Raw genomic sequence first — 15,000 nt, 5'->3', positions numbered from 1 at the left:
CACCAATCACTGATCAATATCTCCTCCACTAATCACTGATCAATATCTCCTTCACCAATCACTGATCAATATCTCCTCCACCAATCACTGATCAATATCTCCTCCACTAATCACTGATCAATATCTCCACCAATCACTGATCAATATCTCCTCCACCAATCACTGATCAATATCTCCTCCACTAATCACTGATCAATATCTCCTCCACCAATCACTGATCAATATCTTCTCCAACCAGTTACTGATCACTATCTCCTCCACCAATCACTGATCAATATCTCCTCCAATCACTGATCAATATCTCCTCCACCAATTGCTGATCAATATCTTTACCAACCAGTTACTGATCAATATCTCCTCCACCAATCACTGATCAATATCTCCCCACTAATCACTGATCAATCTCCTCCACCAATCACTGATCAATATCTTCTCCACCAATCACTGATCAATATCTTCTCCAACCAGTTACTTATCAATATCTCATCCACCAATCACTGATCAATATCTCCCCCACCAATCACTGATCAATATCTCCTCCACCAATCACTGATCAATATCTTCTCCACTAATCACTGATCAATATCTTCTCCAACCAGTTACTGATCAATATCTCCTCCACCAATCACTGATCAATATCTCCTCCACCAATCACTGATCAATATCTCCTCCACCAATCACTGATCAATATCTCCTCCACCAATCACTGATCAATATCTTCTCCAACCAGTTACTGATCAATATCTCCCCCACTAATCACTGATCAATATCTCCTCCACCAATCACTGATCAATATCTCCTCCACCAATTGCTGATCAATATCTTTACCAACCAGTTACTGATCAATATCTCATCCACCAATCACTGATCAATATCTCCCCCACCAATCACTGATCAATATCTCCTCCACCAATCACTGATCAATATCTTCTTCACTAATCACTGATCAATATCTTCTCCAACCAGTTACTGATCAATATCTCATCCACCAATCACTGATCAATATCTCCTCCACCAATCACTGATCAATATCTCCTCCATCAATCACTGATCAATATCTCCTCCACTAATCACTGATCAATATCTCCACCAACCAGTTACTGATCAATATCTCCTCCACCAATCACTGATCAATATCTCCTCCACCAATCACTGATCAATATCTCCTCCACCAATCACTGATCAATATCTCCTCCACCAATCACTGATCAATATCTTCTCCAACCAGTTACTGATCACTATCTCCTCCACCAATCACTGATCAATATCTCCTCCACCAATCACTGATCAATATCTCCTCCACCAATTGCTGATCAATATCTTTACCAACCAGTTACTGATCAATATCTCCACCAATCACTGATCAATATCCTCCACCAATCACTGATCAATATCTCCTCCACCAATCACTGATCAATATCTCCTCCACTAATCACTGATCAATATCTCCTCCACTAATCACTGATCAATATCTCCTCCACTAATCACTGATCAATATCTCCTCCACCAATCACTGATCACTATCTCCTTCACCAATAAATGATCAATATTTTTTTCCAACAGCTAATCAGTGATTGCTGCTTTTCCCAACATCTTATCATTGTTCTGAATGTTCAATCACAGAACACTAGTTTTCCAACATCCAATCACAGATCACTATTCTCCCCCGATAGCCAATCACTGATGTCCACTGCAGCTGCATCAGTGTTAGAGGTAATCAGCAGGAAATCTTCGCCTTCAGGTAAAACATGTGACATCAATTATTCAATTTCAATACAATTCTATTACACATTCTGTTTTATTCCTTTATTTATTGTTTTTTCTTGTCATTATCCCTTTATCTCTTATTGGACGATATTGGATGTGCTGATTCAGCATGGAATCAGACTCACCTTCATGGCGTCCAGAGCGGTGCGGAGGTTGCTCTTCTCGGCCGCGTCGTTAGTGTGTTTCACCAACTCCTGTCAATACACACATCACAAACGAGAAACCATCAGCAACTCATCATCAGCACATCACACAGGAGCTCCCTTCATCTAAACTAGGATTCTCAAACCTGTTCCAGCATGACCATGCCCCGGTGATGCACCAGGAGGAAACGCTTACCATGGGTTCACTGGAAGTTCTCCTGCTACACAACTCTTTGTGGGAACAGTTTTGGAACAGAACCACATATAGAAGAAAAATTTGTGTCCCAATACTTTTGACCTTAGTGTAGTGTGTGTGTGTGTGTACAGTCTATCAATAAAAAAAAACATATGAATTTGAATCGCGGCTCTGCACAAAAATGTTTACGTGAGTAAAGATACAGATGAAAGAGGGCGGAGCCTGAGCAGAAGCGGGGTGGCGGTTCAGGACGGAGCCCGCAACCTCGTCTTGTCGCAGGGGTTGATGGAAACACACAACGATATCTTTTTATTCCATAAACATGCATCCATTTTTCACATTTATGCATAAACATAAACACACCCATACACCCACCCACACACACACACACACACACACACACACACACACACACACGATATCTCAGTGTCAGCGTTTTGGAATGAAATGAGAAATACGATTCTTTGAGGAGTGTGAGATTGCATTCTTGCTTCTGGGTGGAGTAAACGAGGTATCAAGGCCACGCTGAGGGATAAACAGGTGTGTGTGTGTGTGTGTGTGTGTGTGTGTGTGTGTGTGTAGGGCTGATAAATGGCTTCCTTTTGGCCTAGCTGTATAGATTGCCACCCAAACTGCAACTGAATTTCACTGAATATGTGTGCGTGTGTGTGTGTGTGTGTGTGTGTGTGTGTGTGTGTGTGTGTGTGTGTATCACCTGTGAGACACACACATCTTATTTTTCATTATCCTGCTCAGAGACAGGAAGGAGGGAAGGAGGGAAGGAGAAAAGGAGGGAATCTTGGGCTTAACAACAAGCAAAGCAAAGCATGCTGGGATTTCTTGCTGATACGTGGGGTTTCCTGATCATCACTTCTACACACTGCTGGGCAGTTTCCCGGTTCCTAACGAATACCTTTCTTTATTTTTGGTTATACTCATGTTTACGCAAAAATTTCTCACGTGTGCAGTGAAACATGTGCGTGTGTGAGGTGAAATACTCGCGTGTGCGGTAAAATACTTGTGTGTGTGTGTGAAATACTTGTGTGTGCGGTAAAATATATGTGTGTGTGTGTGTGTGGTACAACACCCGTGTGTGCGGTAAAAATTAGCAAATGTGCAAAATACTTGTGTGTGGTAAAATACTAGTGTGTGTACGGTGAAATACTTGTGTGTGCAGTAAAATACTTGTGTGTCTGCGTGCGGCAAAATACGTGTGTGTGCGGTAAAATATCTGTGTGTGCGGTAAAACAATTGTGTGTGTGTGTGTGTAAAATACTTGTGTGTGCGGTAAAATACTCGTGTGTGTGCGGTAAAATGCAAGTGTGTGACAAAATACTTGTGTGTGTGTGTGTGTGTGTGTGTGTGTGTGTGTGCAGTGAAATACCGTGTATGTGCGGTGCAATACCCGTGTGTGTGTGTGTGTGTGTGTGTGTTAAACACTTGTGTGTGTGTGTGTGTGTAAAATACTTGTGTGCGCTAAAATGCTTGTGTGTGGCAAAATACTTGTGTAAGCGGTAAAATGTTTCTGTGTGTGCGGTAAAATACTTGTGTGTGTGGTAAAATACGTGTGTGTGTGTGTGTGTGTGTGTGTGTGTGTGTGTGTGTGTGTGTGTGTGTGTGTGTGCGTAAAATACTGTGTGTGCAGTAAAATACTTGTGTGTCTGCGTGCGGCAAAATACGTGTGTGTGCGGTAAAATATCTGTGTGTGCGGTAAAACAATTGTGTGTGTGTGCGGTGAAATACTCACGTGTGAATGCGGTGAAATACTTGTGTGTGTGTGTGTGTGTGTGTGTGTGTGTGTGTGCAGTGAAATACCGTGTATGTGCGGTGCAATACCCATGTGTGTGTGTGTGTGTGTGTGTGTGTGTGTGTGTGTGTGTGTGTGTGTGTGTTAAACACTTGTGTGTGTGCGGTAAAATACTTGTGTGTGCGGTAAAATACTTGTGTGTGGTAAAATACTTGTGTAAGCAGTAAAATGTTTCTGTGTGTGCGGTAAAATACTTGTGTGTGTGGTAAAATACGTGTGTGTGTGTGTGTGTGTGTGTGTAAAATACTTGTGTGTGTGTGTGTGTGTGTGTGTGTGTGTGCGGTAAAATATCTGTGTGTGCGGTAAAATACTGTGTGTGTGTGTGCGTAAAATACTCGTGTGTGTGGTAAAATACTGTGTGTGTGTGCGTTAAAATGCGTGTGTGTGCGGTAAAATACTGTGTGTGTGTGCGGTGAAATTAACGTGTGTGCGGTAAAATACTTGTGTGTGTGATGAAATACTCGCGTGTGAGGTAAAAATACGTGTGTGTGTGTGTGTGTGTGTGGTACAACACCCGTGTGTGCGGTAAAAATTAGCAAATGTGCAAAATACTTGTGTGTGCGGTAAAATGCAAGTGTGTGACAAAATACTTGTGTGTGCAGTAAAATACTTGTGTGTGTGTGCCGTAAAATACTCGTGTGTGTGGTAAAATACTTGTGTGTGTAAAATACTGTGTGTGCAGTAAAATACTTGTGTGTGTGTGGTAAAATACTAGTGTGTGTACGGTGAAATACTCACGTGTGAATGCGGTGAAATACTTGTGTGTGTGCAGTGAAATACCGTGTATGTGCGGTGCAATACCCATGTGTGTGTGTGTGTGTGTGTGTGTGTTAAACACTTGTGTGTGTGTGTGTGTGTGTGTTAAACACTTGTGTGTGTAAAATACTTGTGTGCAGTAAAATACTTGTGTGTGTGCGGTAAAATGTTTCTGTGTGTGCGGTAAAATACTTGTGTGTGTGGTACAACACCCGTGTGTGTGTGTGTGTGTGTGTGTGTGTGTGTGTGTGTGTGTGTGTGTGTGTGTGTGCCGTAAAATACTGTGTGTGTGTGGTAAAATACTGTGTGTGTGTGTGCGGTAAAATACTTGTGTGTGTGGTAAAATACTGTGTGTGTGTGGTAAAATACTTGTGTGTGTGTGTGGTAAAATACTAGTGTGTACGGTGAAATACTCACGTGTGAATGCGGTGAAATACTCACGTGTGTGAATGCGGTGAAATACTTGTGTGTGTGTGTGTGTGTGTGTGTGTGCGGTGAAATACTTGTGTGTGTAAAATACTTGTGTGTGTGTGTGTGTGTGTGTGTGTGTGTGTGTGTGTGTGTGTGTGTGTGGTAAAATACTTGTGTGTGTAAAATACTTGTGTGTGTAAAATACTTGTGTGCGCTAAAATGCTTGTGTGTGGCAAAATACTTGTGTAAGCAGTAAAATGTTTCTGTGTGTGTGTGTAAAATACTTGTGTGTGGTAAAATACTGTGTGTGTGTGTGTGTGTGTGTGTGTGTGTGTGTGTGTGTGTGTGTGTGTGTGTGTGTGTGCCGTAAAATACTCGTGTGTGTGGTAAAATACTGTGTGTGTGTGTGCGTAAAATACTCGTGTGTGTGGTAAAATACTGTGTGTGTGTGCGTTAAAATGCGTGTGTGTGCGGTAAAATACTGTGTGTGTGTGCGGTGAAATTAACGTGTGTGCGGTAAAATACTTGTGTGTGTGTGTGTGCGGTAAAATACTGTGTGTGTGTGTGAAATACTTGTGTGTGTGTGTGTGCGGTAAAATACTCTATTGTGTGTGGTGAAATACGTGTGTGTGTGTGCGGTAAAATAATCTATTGTGTGTGGTGAAATACTTGTGTGTGTGTGCGGTAAAATACTGTCGTGTGTGCGGGTCACGGAAGAATCAAACTATTTGCAGAACTCTCGCAAAATGGTCTTAAATATATATCTATCATTTGAGTAATAAACTGTTGTATCTACTGCACAGACCGAACCTTGCGGGAGGCTTCATGAAGGTTCGGATGGTAAAGAATTCTTCACCAAGTTCACGTGTTTTATATATTTTTTCAGATTGAATTGAACACAGTGTAGAAGAACCTCGGCTTGATCTTGAAGGAACTGTATTATTAATGCAGGTTGCACACCTTTTCTGTTTTTTTGTAAAGATATTATGTATTCATGTTGCCTCCACATGCTGTTCAGTTGGTAGAAAAGTCTCAACTTTGCAGTTACTGGGGAAGGGGATTGTTTACATTGTGTAGTTGCCAGTTGGTTTACAAAAGATATATATTTTTAAGTTGTTTGTGAAAAAATAAGGTTCTGTATTTTGACTGCAGCTGTCATGCATTCTGATTCCTCCACTTTATTAGAATCATGAGCGCCACCTCTCTGTAAACAGCATCGTTCTGTGTGGCCTTGCAAACCTGTAATACTAGTGTGGAAATGTTCTACAATATTCACTCATCATGGCAGTAAAATAGGGCATTTTATCTCAATTTACTGCTGTATTTCCTCTTAATCAGTAGAAAATGTGGTTAATACTCAGTCATGCGTGAAAAAAAATTACATCATATACAGTGAAACTGGTATCATTTTGAAAATGATATACGTGATATACATTTTTGCACTACTTCCACACTGTGTCAAAAACAGAGACCACAAGCAAGAGACAGACAGACAGACAGACAGACAGACAGACAGACAGACAGAAACAGACACAGGCAGACAGACAAACAGACAAACAGACTCAAACAGACAGACAGACAGACAGACAGACAGACAGACAGACAGACAGACAGATGGAAAGAGAGATAAACAGACAAAGATATAAAAATAACAAAAGGGTGGAAATAGAGACAAACAAAGACAGACCAAGTGGTAGAAAGAAAGACAGACAGACAGAAAAAGCAGACACAGGTAAAAAGAAAGACAGAAGTAAAACAGGGACATACAGACAGAGGTGAAAGAGGGGTAAAAAGAGAGACAGGAAGGCAGACAAACACAGAGATACAAACAGAGGTAGAAAGAAAGACAGACCAATAGGGAGGGGGTACAAAGAAAGAAAGACAAACAGGGAGCTAGAAAGAGAGACAGACAAAGAGGAGTCAGAAAAATAGACATACAGAGATAAAAAAGGACAGACAGAGGAGTAAAAAGTGAGACAGGAAAGCAGACAAACACAGAGAGAGACAAACAAAGGTAAAAAGTAAGTCAGACAGACAGGGATGGAGGTAGAAAGACAGACAGACAAACAGACAGACAGGGAGGTAGAAAGACAGACAGACAGGGAGGTAGAAAGACAGACAGACAGACACAGAGAGAGGTGGAAATAGAGACATACACTCAGACAGAAAGAAAGACACAAAGACAGACGGAGAGAGGAGAGATACATACAGACAGGTAGAGGCACAAAAGAGAGAAAAAAGAATCTGCAAATCAGACCGACAGAGACAGACAAATGGAGAGACAGACAGACAGACAGAAAAAGAAAGAAAAATGAATAAGAAAAATAAAATAGAGGAGAGAGAGAGAGAGAGAGATCAGCACTATAAAGTATAGTAGAGAGAAACAGGTTAAAGCAGAGACGGGAGGACGTCTGAGGAATAGAGTATAATAGCATGAGCTGGACATACGAGCCGTCACGTGTGTGTGTGTGTGTGTGTGTGTGTGTGTGTGTGTGTTCTATAAAACAAAGAATCTGGATAAAAATTATGAATTGGTATTCACACCGTACTCTCTCTCTCTCTCACTCACACACACACACACACACACACACACACACACACACACACACACACACACACACACAGTCTGGTGCTCTTGTGTATGTTCAGGCCTCGGCATGGCTCAGTCACACAGAGGATAAACTACACACTGCATGTGACGTCTGATAGACAGCGAGAGCCTCAGTGTGAAATATTCATGCCAGAACACACTGACTGCCCTCTCTCATTCTCACACACACACACACACACACACACACACACACACACACACACACACACACAATCTTAAACACTTTTTCACACGCTACTGAATGATGATGCTGGCCCCTAGTGGCTGATTTTATTTTTGATTCATACATAGAGCTGTGTACAAAAATAAATAAATAATAAATTATTAATTGTTTTGTGTGTGTGTGTGTGTGTGTGTGTGTGTGTGTGTGTGTGTTATATTGAATATGTGTGTTGATGTGTATGTGTGTGATTGTAATGAACTGTGTAATGGTTAAAGTAAGTAAAAAGAAATTCACACACACACACACACACACACACACACACATCTGACCTGAAGAAGCAGGTGATACTTCAGGACCCTCTGCATCGGCACCACGAGGAGATCTCTGAGCGTGAACTTGCCGTTGTTTGCTCGTTTGGAACAGACCTGAGAACACAAACGGAGCATCACCACTGTTACTGATCTTCAACACAACAATCTGACACGCTGAAGGGAGAAAAAAAGGGGGAACAATCAAATCAAATCAGAGAGAGAATAATATTATTTCAATTTATTCATATTCCTTTCGTTCATGTACACTGCACAACTTCTGTTTATTTTCAAATATTGTATTTTACTTTTTATTTCTTTCTCCTGTCTCTTGCTATTGTTTTCTTTCCTTCCCTTTGTACTCATAGTTATACTGCCAGTGAACTAGTTGAAATCTGAAACCTGAATCTGAGAAGAGTTTATCCACTCAGGTATAGACACAACCTGACACAGAGGAAAAGATGTGAAAGAAAGACATGCAGAGAAAAAGACACAGTCACTGAGACGAAGAGATAGAGAGAAGGATACTTACAGACAGGCACAAAAAGAGAGAAAGAGTAGGAAAGAGAGAAAGGCTCCTACAAGGACAGATAGAGAGATTTAGACACTGAGAAAAAGACAATTAGAGACAATAAAAGAGAGACAGACAGAAAGAGAGAGAGAGGGCAAGAGAGAAAGAGAAAAGAGAGAGAGAGAGAGAGAGATACAATAGATAGACAGAGGACTACATACTTTACAGACAGGTACAGATGAAACCTGAAGGAGAGAAAAGAGTGAGAGTTTCATGAAGCTTTGAAGTCTGTGGGGTCATTTCTTGATGATTGAAGTGAACACTTGTGACCTCTAGTGGTCAAAAGAATAGTGTCCTATGGGAAGGATAGCAGAAGACTTCAAAGGTTCAGGAAGTTTTACAAAGGACATCTGAAAATATACACTGCTCAAACATAATTCAAGGAACACTTTGAAAACACCTCAGATCTCAATGGTAAAAAAAACATGCCGGATTCCTGAACCGATATGGACTGGGTAATGTGTTAGGAACGGAAGGATGCTACAACGTTTGATGAAATGAAAATGATCAACCTACAGGGGGCTGAAATCAAAGACATCCTGAAAATCAGAGTGAAAAATGATGCGGCAGGTTCGTCCATTTTGCTGAAATTTCATTGCAGCAACTCAAAATGGTACTCAGTATTTTGGCCAAAGGATGGTGCCATGGAGTATCTCCTTCCAGATCTGGACCTGGGCATCTTTGAGCTCCTGGACAGTCTGAGGGGCAACCTGGTGGCGTCGGATCGACCGAAACATAATGTCCCAAAGGTATTCTATAAGATTTGGGCCAGCTGAGCATGGGGGCCAGTCAATGGTATCAGTTCCTTCAACCTCCAGGAACTGCCTGCATGCTCTTGCCACATGAGGTTGGGCACGGTCGTGCATCAGGAGGAACCCAGGACCCACTGCACCAGCGTAGGGTCTGACAATGGGTCCAAGGATTCAGAGTCAGGGTGTTGTTGTGTAGCCTGTGGAGGTCTGTGTTCGCTCCATGGATATGCCTTCTCAGACCATCACAGACCCACTACCAAACCGGTCATAACGATAATACAGGTACATAACTAGGGGCACAGTGCGCCAGTGGTGAACCTGCTAATTCTAGTGTTCTATAGCAAATGCCAATCGAGCTCCACGATGATGGGCAGTGAGCACAGGGCCCACTAGAGGACGTCTGGCCCTCAGGCGACCCTTATGAAGTCTGTTTCTGACTGTTTGGTCAGACACAATCAGAGTTCCTCCTTGCACAAAGGAGCATGTTCCAGTCCTGCTAATGGATTAAGAACCTTCTACGTCCCTGTCCAGCTCTTCTACAGTAACTGCTTGTCTCCTGAAATCTTCTTTATGCTTTTGAGACTGTGGTAGTTCTACTGCAGGTGGCTCCAAGGCTATGAGTTCAAACTATTTTGAAGAAGCACAAATAAATGGGAAATGTTGAGGACTGTAGATGTAGTGGACGCCACAGGAAACTCAACTAAAACACATCATGCTTACTTCCCTTTAACATCAGATGTCCAGCAGTACCATCAGCAAAGCACTGGCAGAGAGCCTGGCTAGAAGTGGTCTTCATGAAAGAATTGTGGACAAAAAGCAAAAACCTCCCACATGGAACCTTAAACAAGTCTAAGGGACTCAACTCTGCACATGAACATGAGGAACTGTGCTGCGGAAAAATACAATAATGAGTGTCTGCAGGCAACAGTGCAGCATGGTGGAGGTTTCTTGCAGGTGTGGGGCTGCGTTTCTGAAAACGATATTGGAGATGTGGTCTGGATTAATGGTGTCCCAAGGAGTCCTGGAGGTAATGGTTTTGGCTTCCACAGAGTCTCAACATAATCAAGTCTGTCTGGAAGTACATGAAGAGACAGAAGGATGTGGGGAGATCTTTGGCTAGTTCCCCAAAATGTTTGGAACAACCTACCTGCTGAGTTCCTTCATGTGTACCTAAAGGAACTGATGCTATTTTGCAGGCAGAGGGTAGTCACTCCAAATACTGATTATATTTAGATTCCTCTTCTGTTCATTTACTTTCCAGTTTGTTAATTGATCAAGTTTTCACAGCCACGTGAATCTTCTGCACAGTACTATATGTGTATATGTATATGTGTAAGAATAAACTGGAAGTCAGAGGTCATGCCAGTACGCAGGACAAGTTATATTAGCTGAGGCACTTATCCAAATAATCCAATTTATTACACCTCTATAAAACAGTGCTAGTTTTTATCATATACACAACAAGGAGGAATAAAAAAAAATATGAAGCTGTAATACCACTGACAGGCAGCAGAGGGCAGAATCAGACTGCAATGATACTAACATGTAACATTGGGCTCACGTTTGTAAATCTGACATTTCCAGCCATGTGTGGTTCTTCTCCAAGCTGTTAAAAAAGTTAGAGGCACACAACTGTATAGGATGTATGTGGATGCAGTAGCGTGAAATCTTCCTTTCACGTGAACTAGGAGACCCGAACTGGTTCCTGCACAACCCTGTGCACAAAGAGAGCTCCACAAAGATATGTTTTTAAATTGGTTGGAGGTTTGGAAGATCTCCTGCTATAGAGCTCTGACCTCAACCCTAATGAAATGAAATTGGAATGAAAAAAAATCCAAATAAATCTAGTGGAACATCTTTTTTGAAGAATGGAGATTATTATAACAGCAAATGGGGACTCAATGTGGAACTTCCGGGATGTTTTATAGTGAGGTGTCCACAAACTTTTGGGAACAAACCGATCTAATGAGCTGTTTCTCAACCGGGTGTCACATGGGTGTTTTTTGTGAAGTGTCTGACCTCTAGTTTTTGTCTCACATCCTCCTTTTCTTTGCAGAGTTCGTCCAAGTATGCGATGGCCGTCTCTACCTGGGAACAGTACTTTCCATAGATCAGCAACCTGCAGGAACCATGACACGATGATGATCAGCAACAAATCCTCACTGGTTTGAGTGAATCGATCTTCACGAAAGACAATGAAAAATTCATTTTTTTACATTTAAATAAGAATTCGATCGAGTGTGAGCTCATACCTCTCCTTGTGATCGATGAAGATCTGGTAGAGGTTACTGGCACTTTGGTGACTGATGGAGTTTTGCACCTCCTGCAGCAGGCTCTTGTGCACTTTCACTAAGTCCTGTTTTAAACCACACACACACACACACACACACACAGCAGAGTGTGAGTTATCATTAAACCTGAGCCTACATTATGGAGGTTCCTCTGAAGTGAAGCGGAGAGCATTTTAACGCTGTATCTGGTGAATGATCTCACACTTAGCCGTGGATTCATTTTCCTCTTTGTTTTATATTAAATCTGGAATCCCGCTGCACCGAGTCACACCCAGAGATAAAGTAGTGCACATTTATACACGTGATAAAGCAGTAATCTCCTACTATAAAGCTCTGAACCTCGACCCCATTAAGGATAAATGTGAAGACTGAAGGCCCCCCAGGCCTCCTCACCTCCTCACCTCCATCAGTACCTGACTTTACCCATCTCTACAAGAAAACTCCTAAATATGTTCCCAGAAGAGTGGAGTTTATCACCAGAAATAACTATGGAATAATTCAGAGAGAAACACTGATCTGATGTTCAGGTGTTAATCACATGTTTGGTCATATGGTATGAAAGACACTTACAGGAATGTTGATGAACACCTTGTTGATCTCAGACGATGAGAGAAATTGCTCCAGCGGCCGGAGAAAGTACTGAGTTGAGGAGAGACGAACAAGAAGAACGATTACTCGATAGAGTTCCTCGTTATTTATGATCGTTGTCAGATTAATAACACGCCTACAGAGAAACATACAGTCAAACTGTAATGAAGTTGGAACAGTCAATCACACACACACACTTCAGTGCTTCTTTCAAAGTTACTGTATGTTATAAACAGGGCGGAGTTTATGTAAGAAAGGGGCGGGTCTTATTTTATTTGGAGAACATTTCATCATTTATTAGTTATTTAGTTATTTGTTTTTCATTTATTTACTCGTTCATTTCTTTATTTGTTTTTGTTCTTTTTTATTTGTTTATCGCTCGTTTGTTCATTTATTTATTTATTTATTTATTCACTCTTTTTGTTTGTGTACCGTAATTTCCAGACTATAAAGGCCTTATATAAGCCGCTGAATTTGACAAAGATTTTTATTTTTAACATAAATAAGCTGCACCTGTCTATAAGGTGTCTACACTGATAAAACACAGGCTTTAATGAAAGACACTAAATGCAATATGTTGCGCTTCCTTTAGGAGCAGAGCGATATTCTGGGAAAAGCACGTCACTTTTTTCCAGTATTACTGCGTGTGTGCAAGACCGAGGAATATGTCCTTATTATTTTCTGATGTTTCTTTGACTAACCCGTAACGCTGTTGCCAAAAAAATAAAAAAGCAGGAGTTTTGGAAACCTGTCTGTGCTTATATGATTTCTGTTGTAACTGGAGTTAGTGAGCTCTCCCTTCACCCAGACTCAACACGCTACAACGGCTTGTATCTAAACAGTAGCCCACCAAGAAAGTCATTGTTCACTGTCTTCCTCCTTCCTTTCACAACTACAATGGTACCTTGACCTACGAGTGCATTAATGTACGAGTTTTCCGAGGTACGAGCGGTCACTCGGTCGATTATTTTGCTTTGTTACGCGAGCAAAAAATTGAGGTACGAGCTCGAGACTCCGCTGCTAGATGGAATATCAATTTCAATATGGAAAACTGATTTGATGTGCGAGTAAATTGAGACACGAGCTCGTCTATGGAACGAATTAAACTCGTAGGTCAAGGTACCACTGTATTTCTCTGGGGAGTTTTTCTTTTGTCATCGTCGTGACCACCGGTGGAAGTTTTTTCTCCAGATGCCGTGCAGCTCAGAACACAGGTGAGGTGCGTTTTTTTTGTTTACGTTCAGAAATTTAATTGGTCTAATGTTATGGGGTTCAGTTTTTTGGCTTGAAGTTTGTGAAACCGGAAAAAAACCAGGAAAAATTTATAAATTAGCCGCTTCGTTGTTTAAGTCGCAGGATTCAAAACATGGGAAAAAAGTAGCGGCTTATAGTCTGAACAATACGGTACTTCTTTGTTTGTTTGTTTGTTCTTTTAAAGTTGTTTACTTGTCCGTTTATTCATTTATTCATTTTACTGGTACTTGTTTGTTTTTGTATTTAGTAGTTGTGTAGTATTGTGTTGCGTAGTGTTGTGGAGTGGAGTGTTGTGTAGTGTAATGCAGTGTTGTAGTGTAGTGCTGTGTAGTTTTTTGTAGTGTAGTATTGTGTAGTGTGTTGTATATTGTTGTGTTGTGTCGTGTAGTGTCGTGTAGTGTAGTGTTGTGTAATGTTGTGTACTTTCTCAATGGACTCCAGTGTCTCAGAGTACTTCTCCTCCGTCTGTTTGATCTCTGCTAAGCAACAGCTCCTGATGTCCGTCTCTGCCTGTTTCTGTAATCACACACACACACACACACACACACACACACACACACACACACACACACAGATTTGGTTTCAGCACAAATCACACACTTTAGGAAACAGGGTCCAATATTAGATGGTGTGGGGGGCGGAGTCTGTGTGTGACTCACAGGAGGAGCTCCAGCCTCCATCTTCATCAGGTCTTCATAAACTTCACCACCACCATCATCATCATACACACAGTCGTACAGGTCTTCTTCATCATCCACGCCATTTTCACTGGAGATCAGACAGAGATCAGACTTTAACAGTTGTTTAGTTTTTTTTTTTTATTATCCATGCCACTGGAGATTAGATTAGTCAGACTTCAGACATCAACACATACACACACACAGTCATTCAGGTCTTCTTCATCATCCACACTATTGTTTGTGGAGATCAGACTGTCGGAGATCAGACTGTCAGAGATCGGACATTAACACCCACCCACAAAGTCATTCAGGTCTTTTTTATTATCCATTCCATTCTCACTGGAGATCAGACAGTCAGTGATTAGACTTTAACTCTCTTTCTCTCACACATACAAATGTAAATTGGACAGTCGGAGATCAGACATCAATAAATACAGCCATACTTTTTTATTTTATTTAAATCATTCACTAAAATGTAAAATAAAATAACACATACCCAAATTAGACATTAGCACAAAGAGATACACAAAGAGACATTCTAAAAATGAGATTAGACATTCAAACAAAGAGATCATTCAATCACAGAAAAATGTCTTGACATTCGCCCAAAGAGAAAAGATATTCAGACAAAAGCATTAGACAATCATACAAAAAAGGTTGGACATTCATACAAAGAAATTAGACAGTCACCGAGAGAGATTG

General features: G+C 41.2%; 1 protein-coding gene across 1 annotated transcript in view; it reads right to left on the bottom strand.

Moving 5' to 3' along the window:
* LOC124384330 (guanine nucleotide exchange factor VAV3) overlaps window positions 1-15,000 on the bottom strand; it is a 209,123-nt gene that overhangs the window by 151,862 nt on the left and 42,261 nt on the right. The window contains exons 5-11 of the mRNA XM_046847082.1: window positions 14,278-14,386; window positions 14,042-14,134; window positions 12,347-12,415; window positions 11,738-11,841; window positions 11,505-11,604; window positions 8,184-8,279; window positions 1,893-1,961 (exon numbers count right to left, since the gene is read on the bottom strand). Coding sequence (XP_046703038.1) covers window positions 1,893-1,961; window positions 8,184-8,279; window positions 11,505-11,604; window positions 11,738-11,841; window positions 12,347-12,415; window positions 14,042-14,134; window positions 14,278-14,386 — 640 coding nt within the window. The remainder of the gene's footprint in view (window positions 1-1,892; window positions 1,962-8,183; window positions 8,280-11,504; window positions 11,605-11,737; window positions 11,842-12,346; window positions 12,416-14,041; window positions 14,135-14,277; window positions 14,387-15,000) is intronic.

This window comes from Silurus meridionalis, chromosome 4 (assembly GCF_014805685.1).
Source record: "Silurus meridionalis isolate SWU-2019-XX chromosome 4, ASM1480568v1, whole genome shotgun sequence".
In the NCBI taxonomy this organism is placed as follows: Eukaryota; Metazoa; Chordata; class Actinopteri; order Siluriformes; family Siluridae; genus Silurus; species Silurus meridionalis.
The sequence above is the reverse complement of the archived record's forward strand: the minus strand, read 5'-3'. Positions and strand labels throughout refer to the sequence as shown.